An 18,538-nucleotide genomic window follows, 5' to 3' on the forward strand; every position below is an offset into this window, starting at 1 on the left:
CTATGCCTTCTCACTTCCCTGTAGTGGTGTCCCGTCACTCCAGTGACCTCTCCTCCATCTTGGATAATCTTGACCTGAACCCTTCAGACCGCACCACTCACCTCAATGCTCTCAAAATGAACTGCTATGTACTGACTCATCTAGTGGAGGCCTTTGAAATAGACTCCTGCAAGAGTGGCTTGGCAGGGCTAGATCCCAGTGGGAAGGTATGTATGTGGGGGTGGATTATGCATCTCCATTTTCATAAAAACTTACTGGACTCTGCAACTTTGTTCCTACACATTGATGTCCCCTCAGATGACTGTAACATCAGTTCAGTGCCATAGCTGGAATTTTCCATATGGATACTGGGCAGGCCAATATGACATGAGAAAAGCCAGGCTGTGGTACATGAACATCTAAGAAATGTTTATGGGCAGCAGCTTCAGGAGACAGGACATATCACAGCATGTAATGCTCCACTGATCTCTAAATGCCCAAGCTGTTCTCTGTGCTGCCTCACGCTTCTGTGTCTGCCTTAGCTGCAGTTCCAGTATACCAGCATTTCCTCCCAAGCACATGCCTCTTCCCCCCCACATATTAGAGGGAAGCAGCTGCTTCCATTTGGTGTAGCCCTTTGGTTCCCGGCAGGTTTGGGGCAAGGGTTTCATTACTGTAAATCTTGAGTGTCGCCTCCAGCTTTAAAAGGAGATGCTGCCTGATGTGAATACCCATAATCTCCTCAGAGCAAGAAGAACCGCACCACGGGCTCAGGCTTCTGCTGGGAGGAAGAGAGGCAGCCACTCATACATCTGCTGACACAGCTGCTGCAACTGAACCTCCGTCGACTGTGGTGTGGTTTGGTGGTGGAGGAGGAATTCATCAGGTAAAGGCTGAAGTGAATGCTGGGGAGAAGAAGACAGGATGGAATGGCTGCAGGGTGTGAGCTGTATGTGGGAGATTTTTGGAAGGGCTGACTTGTAAGAGGATAGGTAAATCAGTTTGTCCCATCTCATTCAAAGGCAATCTATAGGATGTGAACCTTAGGAGAGTAAAGAGTTTGAGAAGAAATTTGGGAGAACAGGGTAAGACTGAACCAAGGAAAAAGTTTGGGAACCATTCCCAGTGCTAGAGGGGAGGGATAGCGCCGTGGTTTGAGCATTGGCCTGCTAAACCCAGGATTGTGAGTTCAGTCCTTGAGGGGGCTATCTAGGGATCTGGGGCAAAAAAAATAAAAAAATTGGGGACTGGTCCTGCTTTGGACTAAATGACCTCCTGAGGTCCCTTCCAACCCTGATATTCTATGATTCTGAGGGATCTATGAGCATGGACACCTCACTGCTAAGGCCCTGAGAAAAAAATCTTCTCTTCTCCTCCCCCCCTCCCCCCATTACTGCTGTGGTGTCCTGTCTCCCCTCCCCTCTCCTCCCCACACATGAGAGAGGTGTTCTCAGTGCCACCCCCTTTCCCTGTTGGCTAGACAAGAAGCAGCAATGATGGCCTAGGGTGGAGTGAATTGGGCTGGGTGGGCTGAGCCAGACCACCTGGTGCCATGTGTTGAGATACCTCTGCTTCCCAGAATGGAATTGGCCCATTAGTTCATGAACAGCTGCAGCCTCAGTGGGTAGGTAGAAGTGTCTCCCCGCTGTTGGAAAAATCATGGCATTGGGCTAATTTCATGGGTTGTTTTTTTTTCATGCAGTCCATGAAATTATTTACACAGGGCCTTAGTCATTGCTTAGGACACTGGGAAGTTGGAGCCAAGGCAACAGTGAGGAGGTGAAAACTTTTAAAGGCTCCGCCAGTTCAGATCTCTTTGGGGGGTGGGAGGGGGTTTGTCAGATTGCAGTGTCAGGTCTCTTTATCACTCCCTATTTTCCTCTCAGCCTAGTGACTGGCAGCTGTTACCGCATTTTGGAGAAGCCCAGCATCAGCCACCAGAAGCATCGGGCCATGCGGGAGGCAGTAATGCATCTGCTTGCTGTGGCTCTGACTCACTATGACCACATGCTCAGTGAGTCTGTCACCTACCCTCCCTGATGTGGGATCCCCTCATGTATTCTCTGACCCTTTTTTTCCCCCCCTCCTGTGGTTTGGCAGGTGCAACTCTGAAGATCACACAGATGCTGCAGCACTTTGAACATGTAGCCCCAGTGTTTGCGGGGGCTGTGAGCCTGTGGGCCAGGGAGTACGGCATGAAGAGCATGGTGGGAGAGCTGCTGAGGTGGGAAACTCTCCAAGCCCCTGCTCCCTCCATCCCCGGCAGCCTTGGGCACTGACTCTTTCTTTGTGCAGGGAGATTGGCCAGAAATGTCCCCAGGATCTGACTCGGGATGCTTCTGGAGTGAAGGGTTATGCTGCTTTTCTCACAGAACTGGCTGAACAAATCCCAGCGATTGTGCTATCAAACATGAGTGTCCTTCTGCATCACTTGGATGGAGAGGTACTGCTTGGGAAGGGGCAAAGCACAACATATGCAGGGAAAGGAATGTGTACCATAGTGGTGTCCAATCTTTTGGCCTGAAGATTGAGTGAGAGTATATCACAAAGATTAAGGAGTTGCAGAGGCAGATTCTCTGCCTTGCTCCATATCCTACATGCTCCGGTGATGCGAACAGACCAGGAACCACTGCAGAAAGTACTATGCTGAGAATTCCCCCAGCATAGGTAATATCCAACAGCAGAGAATTGGGGTGGGGGAGAGAACTGGCTCTTGGTTCCCTGCTTTGCCCCCCCCCCTTTCTCCTGGATGCCTGTGAGGAGAGAAATACCAATCCTTTGCTAGGCTCAGGCAGAGCCAGCTAATCTATGTGGCTCTCCCTGGGGCTCCCACAGCCTGGCAAGGCAGCAGCCAATAGCAGGGATGGCGTGGGTATTTGCCAGAGGTGGTTTTTAACCAGGTAAAATCATGGTTTGTACCAGCTTAAGGCATTTTCTATTTTAAAAACTGTTTCATTAGCATGTCACATTCCAATTAGGTTTGTACAAATAAAAAGTAAAACTTCAGTGGGCATAATACTCATATGTAATTTATAATACCGAACATCAGAATGTGTATACTTTCCAGTTCAGTATTTTCTAAAGGAAGTTATACGTGTTATGAATCATTTTGGTTTTCAATATTATATGAACAAAAGTTGAAAACATTTGATGTGGAATTGACAGTAATGCAGGGTTGAAGCATTAAGGAATCAGAAGCATGCAAAATTGCAGACTACCACCCAAGTCCATTTGGCCATACAGCATTCTGTAGCAGAAGACCAACTTTGATGTAGTGGATTTGACCGAGCCTATTCCTTAGGGTTTTTTTTTTTTTTTTTTTTTTCAAATGGATATATTCAAAGTTTGTTGTTTTGTACTTGCTGGAAGGTGATTCAATTATTTTTGCTAATTTAACCCGGGCTTAAGATGGTATTTACAGCATCCTGTCCTAAACTAGTTTTTCCTGGGAAATTGCCAACCCTGGCCAACAGAGCAGCCAGAACTTCTGTCTTTCCTCCTCATGATGCAGCATTTGGCCAATAGGGGAGCTGCTGAGAAAATGCATTGGGAAAAGAACAGTAGCTATTTTGGGGCTGTGGGGGAAGTGGTGCTCCCCATAATAAGGAACCTGATTTGCTTCTATTTAAACTGCAGGGTGTGGCTTACCTTCAGCTCATAACCAAATACAAATGATACTCATTCCATGGATTGGGTGCTGCAGACCTAGGTGCATAGGAGGGCTGGGAGACACAGCCTCCTGGCTCAGCTACACTTGCTTGTTGTCTCACAGGAATTCTGTGATGGAGCAGGGAATTGAATTTGGGTTTCCAAAATCCCAGGTTAGGTGCTATAAGCACTGGACCATCCTTGCTGTCTTAGCATGAGTCCTGGTTGGATGGGGGCTGCAGGAATATGCCCTCCCTTCGCTTCCAGTATAATGAAGTCATTTTCTCTCTTCAGAGCTATGTGATGAGAAATGCCATCCTGACAGCCATGGCAGAGATGTTGCTGCAGGTGCTGAGTGGAGATCAGCTAGAGGAAGCTGCAAGGGGTACTCGGGACCAGTTCCTGGATACACTGCAGGCCCATTTATGTGATGTCAGTGGGTTTGTGCGCAGCCGTGTGCTGCAGCTCTTCACCCGGATTGTCCAGCGGAAGGTGAATCTCTGTGTGAGGAGACTGGGGGGTTGGCTTCAAACTGCTCTCCTGTGAAGGGAGGGGTGAGGGAGAACATCAGGCCTCTTGCTGGGCTCTGAGGAAACTTGGCTGCAGAGCCTTCCCAGAGTGAGGAATGAGAGATTGCATCTAATTTCTCCAGGGCTTCTGGGTAACCTCTTCAATCTGCTCTTTGCTGCAGGCCCTGCCCTTGGCTCGGTTCCAGGCTGTGGTGTCTCTGGCTGTGGGCCGTCTCCAAGACAGATCAGTAACAGTGGTTAAGAATGCCATCCAGCTGCTGGCTGCATTTCTCTCAAACAACCCCTTCTCCTGCAAGGTAACCCTTTGTACTATGCTGGAATTTCTGTGCCTCCCCTGGGGCAGGAGCCCCCAGGGAGAGAGTGGTCACCAGTCTTTGGTTATGGCTCAGGTTGGAGGCTTCCTTGCTTTTTCTCATATCCAGGTGCCCTAATATCTAGGCTTTCCATCCCCTCATGCAGCTTGCATGTATGCAGGGGCATGGTGTATGCCTCTTAACTCTGCTGAAAACCTGCCCCAGTTTGATTTGAGTCTGCAATGGGGATTCTTCTTTGAGATCTTAGTTCAGACTTTGGGATCTTGCTCCACTGCATCCCTAGGTCATTGTGCAACAGCATGAGCTCCTTCTTCACTTAGACTTCATCCCAAACTGCTTAGCTTCACAGACAGGCAACCTACTGCAGCCCCTGTTCTGGGAAGTGAACTAGAACCAGCTACTCCAGCTTCCAAAAGCAGGTGTCTTCTACAGGCCTGAGGTACTTAAAGTGGGAGCTGAAAGCAGGCTGATGGGGGAGCAAGGAGGATCCTAAGAGTTAAGAAAATCGAGACTAGAGTGAAACATTCCCATTCTCCCCTCACATCCCCAGCTAAGCTGCGCTGATTTGGCTGAGCCACTCAAGAAAGAGATGCAGAAGCTGCGAGAAATGAGGGACAAACATACAGCAACAACTGGTAATCTCCTCCTTTTTTCCCCATCCTAGTGGATATACTGTGCCCTCTCAGCAGGAGTTCCTGTGCACTTCTCATTCTACCTCCTGTCTTGCTCATACTCAAACTGTGTTGGCCTTGCCCCAATCTCATATCCATTTGAGATTCTCTGGCCTTAGATCATGGCCTAAAGCATCAGAAGCTTTCCATAGGGAGAGAGAGGATTAAGAGGGGTAAGCAAAGGGATCTAGAGAGGAGCGTGCAGGACCTCAGCCCCATCTCAGTCTAAGCTGTTTCTCTCACTTTAGGATAATGGGTCTGGATATCTGTATCAGTCCCTTCCTCTGCCCTCTTTTTCATAGCTGCACTAATTACCCCAGAGGAGGAGTGGGAGGCCATGCAGCCAGAGCTTAGGGCCACTATACATCAGCTCCTTCACCCATTGCAAGGAGAAGAGGAGGAAGAGACGCTAGAGGTTGAGGAGACTGCACTGAATACGGCTGAGCGCATCATCCAGTTACTGAGGAAGCTAAATTACAAGTGAGTGGGAGACCCTCCAGTGGGCCACAGTTGAGCGGATGGGGCCTTCAATCTGGGGAAGAGGGTTACCCTAGGAACTTCCATATGTCATCCTATTGTCAGGTGAGGTCTGAGCCCTGGGAAATTTGAAGACTTGTGTGGAAAGAGCTTTGCTGTATATACAGTAGGCTGGAGGTGCTGACAGGAGCCACAGGTCCAGGGATAAAGCTGAGTGATGGATTTCTTCACTGACATACTCTTCCCCACCCAGTGGATGATTTCTTACTGTGCATCATCTCTGTCCAGGCATGCTGTCCGTCTAACAGAGATGGCTGTGTGCCACTTTCATGGGATGGAGCCCTTCACCAGCAGTTCAGGGTTGGAAGGTGACAAGGAAACCATGATCTTGGGCATTCTGAGGACACTCTACACAGGTAGCTTTTCTGAACCTGCTAGTTTCTTGTCCTGGGGCCATATTGATACTAATACTATAGAGGTGAAACACTTTATATCCCTTTTATTCAACCCTGTCTCTGCTTGTATTGCACCATACCATAGTAGTGAGACTTCACTGACAGTGTGGTGAGAATCCAGCTCTAGGTGTAAATCTCCCTTTTGACTGCCTGGCTGAGCTGCTGTTAGATTGTGGTGTTCGGAGAGGGGCTCTTGGTTTAGGTCACCAGGGGTGAAGGGATATTGGCCAAAGCAGTTTCTCCTGCCCCCAGCATTGTTTATGGATCATTATTCTTGCTGTGTAGATTCCAACCTGGAAAACAATATCCAACAACCTTTGCATAGCAGTGGGGATGAAGACCCTGTAATAGAGGAGCAGCCACAATCTGAGCTGGTTAAGCAGGAAATGCTGGTGCAGTATCTGCAAGATGCCCACAGCTTCTCTATGAAAATCACTGAAGCCTTGAGTGTGGTCAGCAGGATGATGTACGAAAGCTCCGTCTCTGGTAGGTTGGGTAGACACAGATCATCCTACACATTAAGATTTCCAGAGTCCTAAGCTTGGTGTACGAGAACTCTATTTTGCATACGTCGGAGAGGCTGGGACTGGAGTAGCCTGGACAGGTGCCTTGGGGGCTTGCCTACCTGGTTTACATTGGGCTCACAGTACCAGTCAAAAGGGTTAACTTGAGGAAAGTGCAGTCTTGTGGGGAGAAGGGCTTCCTCTGGTATCTAAAAGCCTCAGCAAGTTTTTTAGGTAAATGTAGAGAATCCAGCCTCTTAAGCCTGAAAGCTGAAAATATTTCAAAATGTCAGGTTGGCCACAATCAATTCTTAGGGGCAGGTTCTCTGCCCTTTTCTGCTTGGGTGGTATTCAAGTAGTGGACACCCCCTGCAGCTCTCTTGTTGGGTGTTTCCCTGCTATAGACAAAGAGCCAGCATGTCTGGCTTCTATGTTGCCATGCTGCACAGTTCCCAGGTGTGCAGAAGAGCAAGGAGTAGAGTGGCTGGAGGTGCATGCTATGCTGTGGCTAATCACAGCTGGTGTATGGCCCCTGGGGAGCAATAGCCAGCTGGTTCATGTTGGAACAGATCTCTGGGTGTGCTAAACCTGTGTAAGAGGTGGGGAGGAGAATCAGAAAGCTGTAAATAATTCTTTCTTTCTTTCTCCCCGGCCACCTTTTTCTTCTGGTTTGCTGGGCAGCAGCAGCGGGGGCCACAGGAAGCATCTTTGCTCTCTCATGGAGCCACTCAAGCTCTTATTGTACTCTGCCTGGGGCTCCTATAGGCTGGTAGAGAAAGAGGCTATGGAGCAACTGGATCAGTTATACCATTTTCTTGTACAACAGTGTGTGGCTGGCAGGCATGCTGCTCAATAGCTGCAGTAGGGAAGAAATAGCAAGTGATTTAAAGCAGCTACTATGGGGGAAAAAAATCTGTTTCAAAATGCTTTTGTTCACAAATTGCAGGCCATGGCTCTGGAAACATGTTCTCAACTCAGAATCAAATACAGAGTGTTTGGTTCTGTTTTTTGGGAGCGGGGGGGACACTGCTGAAAGTGCGGTAGTAGCCACGTCTCTGCTCCACAAGGGAGGGGACAATATTGTGGCGGGGGAGGGGGGGGGGGGGGAGGGAATCTTTGGTATGTGGGTTATAGGTTTGCTGGAAGAACAATGGGTACATAATTAAGAAATAAATGATGTCTCTGCCCGGGACTGTGTAAAGCTGAACTGACATTTCTCTCTACTCCCCCTAGTGGTGCAGGAGGCCATTGAGTTCTTTGTGACAGTCTCGCAGTTTGGTGTCCCCCAGGCACTGCATGGAGTCCAAAGGATGCTTCCTCTTATATGGTCTAAGGAGCCAGGTATTAGAGAAACTGTGCTAAGCGCCTACAGGAGGCTCTACCTGAGCCCCAGTGGGGACTCGGAAAGGTATGGAACCCCCAAATTAGAGGCTATATCTCCTAGGAGGTGTTGTTGGAAGTGGAGTATGAACAGTGGTCAAACTTCATACTGAGCTGAAATGCTAGTGGGCGCTGAGCTGTGGGGGTGGGAGTGAAGTTCTGGGGTGCAATCCAGACCACTGAGGGGTTGTCATTGCCTGCCCTGCAACCTTGAGTGCCTTGCAATGCTTTGCTGTTGTAGCTATCAAGCTGGGCCACTCACAGCTTGCCAACATGTAGGTCACACCCTGTGTGTCTGTGTATAGCTGCAGCCCTGGTCCAGCAGCCAGTCAGCAACCCTCCAGTCACACTCTCTGGCTTCCACCAGCATTGATTAGTACTTGCCAGCTGTCCCCAACCCATTCCCAGTCCTGAAAACGTGTTCTGTGTGGTCCAGCCCTCCCCTGGGCAGGTCAGATATTAAAGGTCCGTTGTCCCTGTAAAGGTTTGCTACTTTAACTGGAGTTACGAAACACTGGATTGATTTAGATTGAAGAAGATAGGATTTTAAGTAGTGCTGTCAAGTGATTAAAAAAATTAATTGCACGATTAATCGCACTGTTAAACAATAGAATACATTTATTTAAATATTTTGGATGTGTTTTCTACATTTCCAAATGTATTGATTTCAATTACAACTTGGGCTGTCAATCACAGTTATATCATGCAATTAACTCAAAATTAATCATGATTAATTTTCTTAATTGCAGTTTTAATCCCCTTGTTAAACAATAGAATACCAATTGAAATGTATTCAATATTTTGGATGTTTTTTACAGTTTCATATATTGTGTGTTCTAATTTAAATCAAAGCATATATTTTTATTACAAATATTTGCACTGTAAAAATGATAGTATTTTTTCAATTCACCTCATGCACGTACTGTAGTGCAATCTTTGTGACAGTGCAACTTACAAATGTAGGTGGGTTTTTTTGCAGTTTTTTTACACACACACAACTGTACTCAAAAATAAAACAATGTAAAACTATACAGCCTACATGTCCACTCAGTCCTACTTCTTGTTCAGCCAATTCTGAACAAGATAATGCTGCCCACTTCTTGTTTACAATATCACCTGAAAGTGAGAACAGGCATTCTCATGTCCCTTCATGCTTCAACCACCATTCCAGGGGACATGTGTCCATGCTAATGATGGGTTCTGCTAGATAACAATCCAAAGCAGTGCAGACCGATGCACATTCATTTTCATGATCTGAGTCAGATGTCACTAGCAGAAGGTTGATTTTTGGTGGTTCGGGTTCTGTAGTTTCCAGATTGGAGTGTTGCTCTTTTAAGTCTTCTGAAAGCATGCTCCACACCTCATCCCTCTCAGATTTTGGAAGGCACTTCAGATTCTTAAACCTTGGGTCAAGTGCTGTATCTATCTTTAGAAATCTCACATTGGTACCTACTTCTCGTTTTGTGAAAGTGTTATTAAAATGAACGTGTGCTAGGCCATCATCTGAGACTACTATAACATGAAATACAGTAATTTCTCACTTAACATTGTAGATATGTTCCTGAAAAATGCTACTTTTAAGTGAAACAATGTTAAGCTAATTCAATTTCCCCAAAAGAATTAATGTAAATGGAGGTTAGGATGATTGTGAAGCTTGGTTGAGGTGGTGGAGTCAAGGGTGGGATATTTCCCAGGGAATGCCTTACTGGTAAATGATGATCTAGCACTCAGCTGAGCCGTCAAGGGTTAACACGTTGTTTAATGTAGCCTCACACTCTACAAGACAGTACAAATGGACATAGGAGATACAGCATGGCACGCACGCGCACACACACACACACACCGTGTGTGTGAGAAAGGGGCAATGCCCCTTTAGGTACGCTGACCCCACTCTAAGTACACTGCCTTTTTAAGTAGATCAGCAAGTTGAGACAGCAGCTGCTTCCAGCAAGCCCCCTGAGTCCTGTAGTGTGTCTCTTCTTCCTCCCGCCCCCCCCCTCGCGTTCTGTGGAGATGGGGTAAAGGAGCTGAGGGAGGGGGACACGCTGACATTAGCACCCCTCCTTCCCCTCTCCTCACAGCAAGCAGGAGGCAAGATCAGCACCAGGCAATGAGGGGAGGGACAGCTGAACTGACCAGCAATTGATAGCCTGCTGGGTGGCTGCCGCACTGGGAACTTGGGGGAGGGGGACTGCCGGGTCCATCCTGATTCCAAGCCACCACCAGCTAGCTCCAACGGGCTGCTGTTTCTGCAAGTAGTGGACAAAGCAGGCAGCTGCCAAAAAATGTTATAAGGGAGCATTGCACAACTTTAAGCGAGCATGTTCTCTAATTTATCAGCAATGAAACAATGTTATCCAGGACAACGTTAAGTGAGAAGTTACTGTATATGGCAGAATGCAGGTAAAACAGAGCAGGGGACATACTGTTCTCCCCAAGGAGTTCAGTCACAAATTTAATTAAGCATTTTTTTTATTTTTATTTTATTTTTCGTTGTTGTTAACGAGCATCATGCTCATGGAAGCATGTCCTCTGGAATGGTGGCCGAAGCATGAATGGGTATAGGAATGTTTAGCATATCTGGCACACAAATACCTTGCAGTGCCGGCTACAACAGTACCATACAAATGACTGCTTCTTATTTACAATGTCACTTGAAAGTAAGAACGGGCAACAGTATCTCCCATAAATGTAAAGAAACTTGTTTCTCTTAGCGATTTGACTGAACAAAAAGTAGGACTGAGTGAACTTGTAGGCTTTTAAAATTTAAACACCGTTTTGTTTGAGTGCAGTTATGTTTTTAAAAAAAAATCTACATTTGTAAGTTGCACTTTCATGACCGAGATTGCGCTATAGTACTTGTATGAGGATAATTGAAAAATACTATTCTTTACAGGGCAAATATTTGTAATAATAATACACACTTTGATTTCAGTTAAAATACAATATATATGAATGTAGAAAAAAATCCAAAATATTTAATAAATTTCAATTGATATTCTATTTAACAGTGTGATTAAAACTGCAATTAATCATCAGCCCTAATTTTTAAGTGAATTCAGGTATGAGGTAATCAAGTCAGAAATGGTTACAAGAGAAATAAAGATAAAACACTTTCTAGTAGTTAAAACTTAACAAGCTAGACTTGGTTCGCGGTAATTTTCCTTACCATATGCTCCTAGCAACATGGGTGATCAAATTCTCAGGTCAGGATTCTTCCTTCTTTCCCCTCCCCCCCCCCCCCAGTCATGAGTTGCTTTCTTTATTTTCTTAGGTGAAAGAGAGCTTGGGGTTTTCTGCCCTTTTCTTGTATAGTCCAGTTAACCTTTGAGGTGGGTTCTTCTGAGGGTTACCTCTCAAAACAAAGTTTATTCAAACAGTAAAGAAGGCAACATGGAGTCTGGTAGTGAAGGAAGCTCCATGTTCGTTCTTCTCATTTATGTTCGCTGAAATACATATTTGCTTTGTCTCTTGCCATCTCTTCTCTCTCGAGGAGCCTGTTTGACTTGTTTTGTAAATTCAGGTTAATGCACGCTTCTTTGTTCAGGATATAGCTGTGTGGTTTTGACCATCATTCATGATTTTATAAATAATGTTACTACATACATTTCTCCATGGTGTTATTGAACAAAGTTTTATTTTTCAAATACTTCACAAGGCATACTTTCTACAAAGATTATTACAGTAGTGTGTAGGCTGTGAATACAATGGTACTTTGAGTCAGTAAGTAGAGCCCTTCAAATCCGCAGGCATCTGCGGAAATGGTCCGCGGATAAAGTGTTGATGCAGATACAGCCTCAACCCTGCCCGGATACAAAATTTGTAAGAGCTGGGCAGGCAGCTGTGAGGAACTGTGGCATGGACCCTCCACCTGCCCTGGTCATGGATCTGGGGGGCGGGGACAGGAGCCTGGGGGCTGCTTGGGTCTCCCAACCAGGGCAGGTGGAGGGTCCCCACAGCTGCCTGTCCATCTCTTACTGTGGCTGGGCTGCGGCTCTAAGCTGCCCCCCTCCTCAGCCAGAGCTGGATTGGGGACAGACATGCTGCCAGCTGTGGGGAGCCTGGGTCCCTCCACCTGCCCTGGTCAGGGGCTCTCCCTGACCCGGCTCCGGCTAGGGAGGAGGGTGGCTCAGAGCCACTGCTTGGCTACAGGCAGGCAGTTGTGGGGAGCCATGGTGGACCCTCCACCCGCCCTAGGCACGGGACCTGAGCAGCCCCATGGCAGCTCCACTGGTCGTCACACACCCACGTACATGCCAGCGTAGAGCCCAGCTGGGGACCTGTGGCAGACCCTCCACCTGCCTGGCAGGAGGGAGGGGGATTCAGAGCAGCCCCAGCCATGTCCCCACCTGGTCGAGGGCAGTTGGAAGATTTGCAACTCCGGGCGGGCTCCCCATAGCTGCCCGTGCAACTCTGTCCGTAAAGATGCTCTTCCTTCTGAGTCATTACCTACACTTGTGCAGTTCTAGGCTGCACTGTGCTGCTGGATATCTTTCCATTCCCATGGGACCTAAAACAGATGTTTTTGCCCATCTTCATGAGATCACTGCCAGTTCCCTAATGCTTTTTCTGAACCTTGCTGTTGTGTTTATATTCTCTGTTCTGAGAATGGCTTTCATGTGAGCATCTCTTGGTTCCCTATTCCCAGATGTTTATGCATCCTGCTGGGAGAAGGGGGTGCATGCACACTACACTTCAGGGACTGGATTGCTGTGTGTGGAATTTGGATCATGGAGGTAGTTGCATGTAAATTGTCTTTTTGTTTGCTTATCTCCTGTACAGGGCCAGGGCGGAGAGTCTGGTGCGGTCTCTTTCCCTCCTCATGGTAGATGCATCACTAGGGACCATTCAGTGCTTAGGGGAAATAGTAAGTACTAGTCCCACCCTGCTTCAGATTCTGTCCAAGATTTTGAGCCTTTGTCCTGCTCGCTGTGAAGGGTTTGACTGCTGCTGGTGCCTCCTTGTGGCTGGGCTTGTGTTCTCCTCCCCACTGGGTGTATCCTGTCAAAGCAGAGGTGGGCAAACTATGGCCCGTGGACCACATCCGGCCCGTGGGACTCTCCTTCCCAGCCCCTGAGCTCCTGCCTTGGGAGGCTAGCACCCGGCCCCTCCCCCGCAGCCTCAGCTCACCTGCCACAATGCTCTGGGCGGCGGGCTGCCAGCTCCTGGGGCAGTGCAGCTGCAGAGCCAGGGCCTGACCTGGTGCTCTGTGCTGTGCTGGCTCCAGTCAGATGGTGTGGTTGTAGTGCTGCCATCCACCAGTGCTCCAGGCAGCACAGTCAGGGAGCAGGGGGGGGTTGGAGAAAGAAGACAGGGGAGTTCAGGGTGGTGGTTGGGGGCATGGGTGTGGCTAGGGGTCGGGGTAGTCAGGGCTGGGAATGGGGGTTGAATGGGGAAAGGGGTGGGGGGGATTGGATGGGGTGGTGGGGGACAGTCAAGGGCAGGGGTTCCAGGTGTGGTCAGGGGGTTGGATGGGGCAGGAGTCCCAGGGGGAGTGTCAGGGAGTGAGAAGCAGGAGGGGTTGGATAGGGAGTGGGGCTGGGCTACGCCACACCCGGCTGTTTTGGGAGGCACAGCCTCCCCTAACCGACCCTCCATACAATTTTGGAAACCCGATGCAGCCCTCAGGCCAAAAAGTTTGCCCGCCCCTGTGCCAAAGGCTGCTCTGCCTCTGTGGTGACCGTGGCCGTCTGGATAGGCTGCTTTAAGGTCTCCTTCCTGGGTAGTCCATGAGCAAAAAGCAAGTGGAATTAACCCAAATAAACTGCGATGATAAGAAATAAGAATAATTCCCTCTTAGTGTGCGTCAAAATCTGTCCCTCCCTTCCCTCAGGGAGGGGCCTTTAGGCACTGGTCATTTGGGAAGCTCCCTTGTTCTTCAGTGTGGGGTTTGTATACCCCATCACATCACAGTAATCTAGCCATCCCAATAAGATCCCCTCATGAGGGTGTGAAACATGTCCCACTTGCTGTATTCTTGCATCCTTAGTTCTTGTCCCCTTTCTCTCCAGATCTCAGAGTTTGTGCAGAAAGATGAAATAAAGCCACCTGTGGTCCACCTGCTCTGGGAGCAGTTCACTGAGAAATCACAGTGTTCAGCACTGGAGCGCTGTGCTGCTGTCATGCTGCTGGGGATGATGGCACGGTGAGCCCATAGTTCAGGTCTTTCTGTATCAGTACTGATCCTGTGAAAGCAAGGAGTCTTCCCAGAGTTGATTTATATATGCCTTTGTGGGCTGCAGCATCTGGCTCTAGATTCTGTGGCAAGGACCCTGATTTCTGCAGAAATGGATCATTCAGAAATGAATACTTGAATTAGACATCAAAATACTGTCCCCCACCAGCCCCAGGTTCTCTAGGTTGTTAACTTGATACTGAATTCCCAGTGTTCTAAGCTAGGCTACTTTCCCTTTTTTATGGTATGTTATACTACAGTTCTGGGTACCTAGTTACAGCTGCATTGTACAGATGGGGGAAGCTACTGAATAGGGGTATTTGAAGACTTTTTGACATTGCAGGGGAGATGTATCTTTCCATCCCCACTTTGGTCAGGGCAGGAGATAGTTTTACATTTTGGGACATGGGGGGAGGGGCGGGGGGTTGTTCTTTATCTCCCAACCCAATGACCCTTGAGAGCACATACCTGCCCCCACTGGTCCTCACATCCACTATTGCATCAGCCAGTGATCCACCTGGCAGGTGTTTCCAGAACTCTTGATGTTATACTGGAGAATCCCCAGTGAGGTCCATGTAGCCCCCTTCATCCCAGGGGCTGCAGCCAGATCATGTCACAAGTGTTAAGTATAGATCCTCAAAGATATTACTGCTGCGCAGCCTTAGGGTAACTTTCAGCAGCATTTGCAAAGCAGACTGACCCATTTCTCTCCCCGGGGGAGGAGGGAGCAGAACTACCCTGAGCTGCTGGACTCCTCCTGTAAGAATGTCAGCTGCTGCTGCTTCTCCTTTCATTACCCCAAACATCTTCTCTGCTCTTGAGGCGGAGAAGAGGTTTGCAACATTGTTTCAGCTAAAGTGATGGATTGTCCAGTTTACCTTGTTTCAATGCTGCTGCCCCCCGACCAGAGCATATGTAATACCCCACCCCCCTAGAACTTGGTTTACTGTCTCTCAGCTGATGTCAGTTGGCAGCTGTTTCCTCAGGCTCACGTCCCCCCTCTTCCCTGGGGCACAAAGTAAACTTTAGCTGTTTTCACATATTTGATGTAAGCCTTCAAGAGCAACCCTACCTAATTGCATGCATTTTCCCCCAACCACTGCCACTAAGGGGAAAGCCAGAGATTGTGGGCAGTAACCTCGATGTTCTGGTGATGACTGGGCTAGATGAGAAGGTAATTGAAGACTATCGCCTCGCCCAAGAAGTGTGCAGTGCCATCTCCAAACTTGCCAGCAGCAACAAGGTAAGGCTAGTACTTTGCAAGTGAGTGCCCCAGAACCAGAAATCTTGGGCATCTTAGATGAGCTGCCATTGTTAGATCATCTCTCCGTTAGCATCTAATTCATAGGAAAATAGGTATTTATCAAGTCTAGGTCCACACATCCATATGATGCCTCCACAATGTAGACTGGAAGGTGTAAGTGGAACCATTTCTGTCCATCACTGGCAAGGTAAGGCTAACTTTATTTGTTGGAAACTAGGACAGCAGAGTCTCCAATTGTTTTCCCATCAGTGAGCTTCCAGAGCGGTAATTGAGCTGGAGGCCAGCTTGACCAGCTGGGGAGTCTGTTCCTTCAAACCATGTGTCCTAAACTCTCATAGCATCAGGTTCAGACCTTTTGTTTATATTGGTGGAAGAATTGCATTTGAAGTTTTACATGTAAAGGGAAGGTCAAACAGTGCAGTGGACTGGCTCAATCCCCAGAGAATACAGCAAGTGAAGTGGTCCCTTATAGGTGGACACTCCTAGGTGTTTGCAGCCCTAGACTTAAGAATTGGGACACAATAGAGCTTTTTTGCTCCCCAGACAATACCAAGGCTCCCAGATTGCTGTCTAGTACCCTTCCAGAAAAAGGTGATGCAATGGGAGAGCCTGTCTCAGATATGGCCAACCAGGTTGTTGGATGTGTTTTTGCTCTGTCTTGCCCACAGGGCCATCCAAAAGGTTTAGAAAGGGCTTTAGTGATATTGAACACCCTTTGCTGACCCAAGAGGCCTTGATTTTTTTTCAGATTCAATCAGTCTAACATCCAGTCTACTGATATTCTGTGTTATGGAATCTATCTTCTGATTTAAGACCTTGTTTTGCATTCAGACCCAACAGGCTCAGACTGGCTGCTTGGACTTTGAAAACAAACATTTGAAAAAGAAAAGTTAATCCCCTGAAATTGTGAATAGGGGCTGTCCTCTACAAGGAAGTCTCATTTAGACACTGGTGTAGACAGAAAAGGATTATGGCTAGCCTTGCCAGTGGTGGACAAAACCTATAGTATGGCTCTGTGGACGTGTAGTAAGGAGACTTTCATAAACTAGCAGGATAAATCGGGATTCTTCATGGTAGCTCTGTATATTCCCATTTGTGGGTAATGTGCTGCCTAAGAGTGGACCCTTCTCCAAGCAATGCCTGTTGGAGCCCACACGCACTCCCTCCTGCCCATCCCCTCAGTGTCTGTGAACATTGAGTTCAAGGCTATATAAATGAGCACTGCGCCCTTCACCATCTCAGTTGCTTCCAACTGCAAGCACCAGATGGAAGTGAATTGCTCCAATCCTAAGGATCCAGGGTTTTCTTCTACCTTAGTGCCTTGTCAGTTGTAGTGTTAAATAGTTAATTTTTTTGGCTGGGTTTCGTGGGATGGCAGATCTGAAAAAAAAAAAAGCAGGCTTCAAGAGATTTTGCTTCCTGCCTAGTGGTCTTCCTGGCATCTGATGTGTCTAAGTGCCTCAGAGAAGGCCATTCTTCTTGGTGTTCCATCTGTTGGATCTTAACACACAGAGCACATAAGGGGAGGCGGAACTTATTGTAGGTGCACCTGATTAAGGCAGCTCTCACTGCTAGGCCTTCTGGTTTTGGCTGGGATGCCTTCAGATCCTAAGGCTAAGGGGGGGTCTGTGTTTGACATGTACTGCATCATCAAGTAAGGCTAAGGTGCCTAAGAAGTGGTTTGGGGGGGGGTCCCACATTCTGCAGTTGCTTCATAAAAATCGTGATGTGTTCAAATCCACACCAGCCCTGAAAGAGAGGAAGCTAGGAAAGGGCCCATTAGTGTGAAAGGCCACAAATGAAGAGCTTAAGCTGGAGAATTAACCCCTGATTGGAATATGACACTCAGCTGAGCAGGTATGAGCTGGGCTAGTATAAAGCCGGGGAGCTGGCAACAGAAATGGAGGCAGTGAGGAAGTCTGCAGCCACTCTGCATTAGAGGGGGAAGGAGGGAACCCAGGGAAAGAGAAGGACCTTGAGAGCCTGGCCTGAGGGAAGGCTGTACTCAGAAAAGAGAGTGATGGAGAAGAGAGCATGTGGAAAGTGGGTAGAAAGTAGGGCAGAGAGAGAGAGAGCAGCAAGGTTGGGGGGCTGCACAGACTGTGGCTGCATGTTGTAGGGTTCCTGGGTTAGAACCCAGAGTAGTGGGCATGCCCGGATTCCCCTACCAGCCAGTGACAAATGGCAGTACCTGGACAGCAGGTCCAGTGAAACTAGGCCAGAAGGGGAAAACCTCACAGTGACTTGGCCATCAGGCCAGGTTACAAAGAGGAAGCTGCAGGTCCTGGAGTGAGAGAGGGGCCACAGAGTGAGAGAGAAGATGATTGGGTTGAGATACCACAAGGGGAGTTGTTGGACCTGGAAGAGAGCTATTCCCCAGAACAGCCAGGAGGAGGTGCCACCTATGGTGAGTGGAGTACCCTGTGACACGGATCCTTCTATGAAAGCTGCTAAGGCATCATCTGTTCAGACTGCAGCTAAGGAACCTATATTAAAGCTGTCCTGACTAATTTTCATTCCAAAGAAGAAGGCTAGGTATAAAATGGCCAATGTTAGCAGTGCTAGGTGATTCTGCGGGTACATTGGGAGGAGACAGGTGGGTGGTTAGAGATGCTGCAGGCCTGGGAGCCAGTGATGTGCTTGGTGTAACCTGTTTTTACATTGGGATAAAGAGAAGCCCCACAACCCCTTCCCCACATCGAGAACCTTCTGAGATGCTGCTCCAGGCTCCAGTGACCCCTCATTCTGTCCCTTAAACTCACCTACGAAACTATCAGCCCTTGAGTGAGAAGGAAACTCATTTTGCACCACCTAAGATGAGGCCTGAAAGTCCAGTTGGCCAAGGCCCCTGCATAGCCAGCACTCCAGCTGCTCCCCTTGACTGTGGTGGGTTATGACCTGAACTGGTCATAGTACCCCAGGTGAAGGCATTCTGTTGATTAATATAATAGCATTAGAATATTTTCAGCATTTACATGTTCACCTGGTTGGAAAGCAGGATCAAGTGGTACTCCAAGGGGATAACTGATAGAACAAGCTCAAAAGTAGGATTGGCCGTCTTGGCTTGGAAGCTTCCTTTTTGGCCTATAGCTGCAGTCTTTCTGCATGATGCAGTGTGACCATTGTAACTTCAGAAAGGGGC

The 18,538-nt window shown here is 48.0% G+C and overlaps 1 protein-coding gene across 7 annotated transcripts in view; it reads left to right on the forward strand.

Annotated features, from left to right (window-relative positions):
• The window catches only part of NCAPD2 (non-SMC condensin I complex subunit D2), a 51,362-nt gene that overhangs the window by 6,507 nt on the left and 26,317 nt on the right, over window positions 1-18,538 (forward strand). For all 7 annotated transcript variants that reach the window (XR_005598261.1, XR_005598263.1, XM_039538014.1 and 4 more), the window contains 15 exons: window positions 25-206; window positions 726-865; window positions 1,866-1,993; window positions 2,080-2,203; window positions 2,275-2,422; window positions 3,922-4,119; window positions 4,319-4,453; window positions 5,022-5,106; window positions 5,445-5,622; window positions 5,908-6,035; window positions 6,360-6,560; window positions 7,811-7,985; window positions 12,740-12,824; window positions 13,969-14,102; window positions 15,243-15,375. Coding sequence is in view for 5 of the 7 variants with exons in the window: in XM_039538014.1 (XP_039393948.1) it covers window positions 25-206; window positions 726-865; window positions 1,866-1,993; window positions 2,080-2,203; window positions 2,275-2,422; window positions 3,922-4,119; window positions 4,319-4,453; window positions 5,022-5,106; window positions 5,445-5,622; window positions 5,908-6,035; window positions 6,360-6,560; window positions 7,811-7,985; window positions 12,740-12,824; window positions 13,969-14,102; window positions 15,243-15,375 (2,174 nt within the window). In the remaining 2 variants the exon portion in view is untranslated. The remainder of the gene's footprint in view (window positions 1-24; window positions 207-725; window positions 866-1,865; window positions 1,994-2,079; window positions 2,204-2,274; window positions 2,423-3,921; window positions 4,120-4,318; window positions 4,454-5,021; window positions 5,107-5,444; window positions 5,623-5,907; window positions 6,036-6,359; window positions 6,561-7,810; window positions 7,986-12,739; window positions 12,825-13,968; window positions 14,103-15,242; window positions 15,376-18,538) is intronic.

The sequence above is a fragment of the Mauremys reevesii genome, linkage group 1 (genome assembly GCF_016161935.1).
Source record: "Mauremys reevesii isolate NIE-2019 linkage group 1, ASM1616193v1, whole genome shotgun sequence".
Lineage (NCBI taxonomy): Eukaryota > Metazoa > Chordata > Testudines > Geoemydidae > Mauremys > Mauremys reevesii.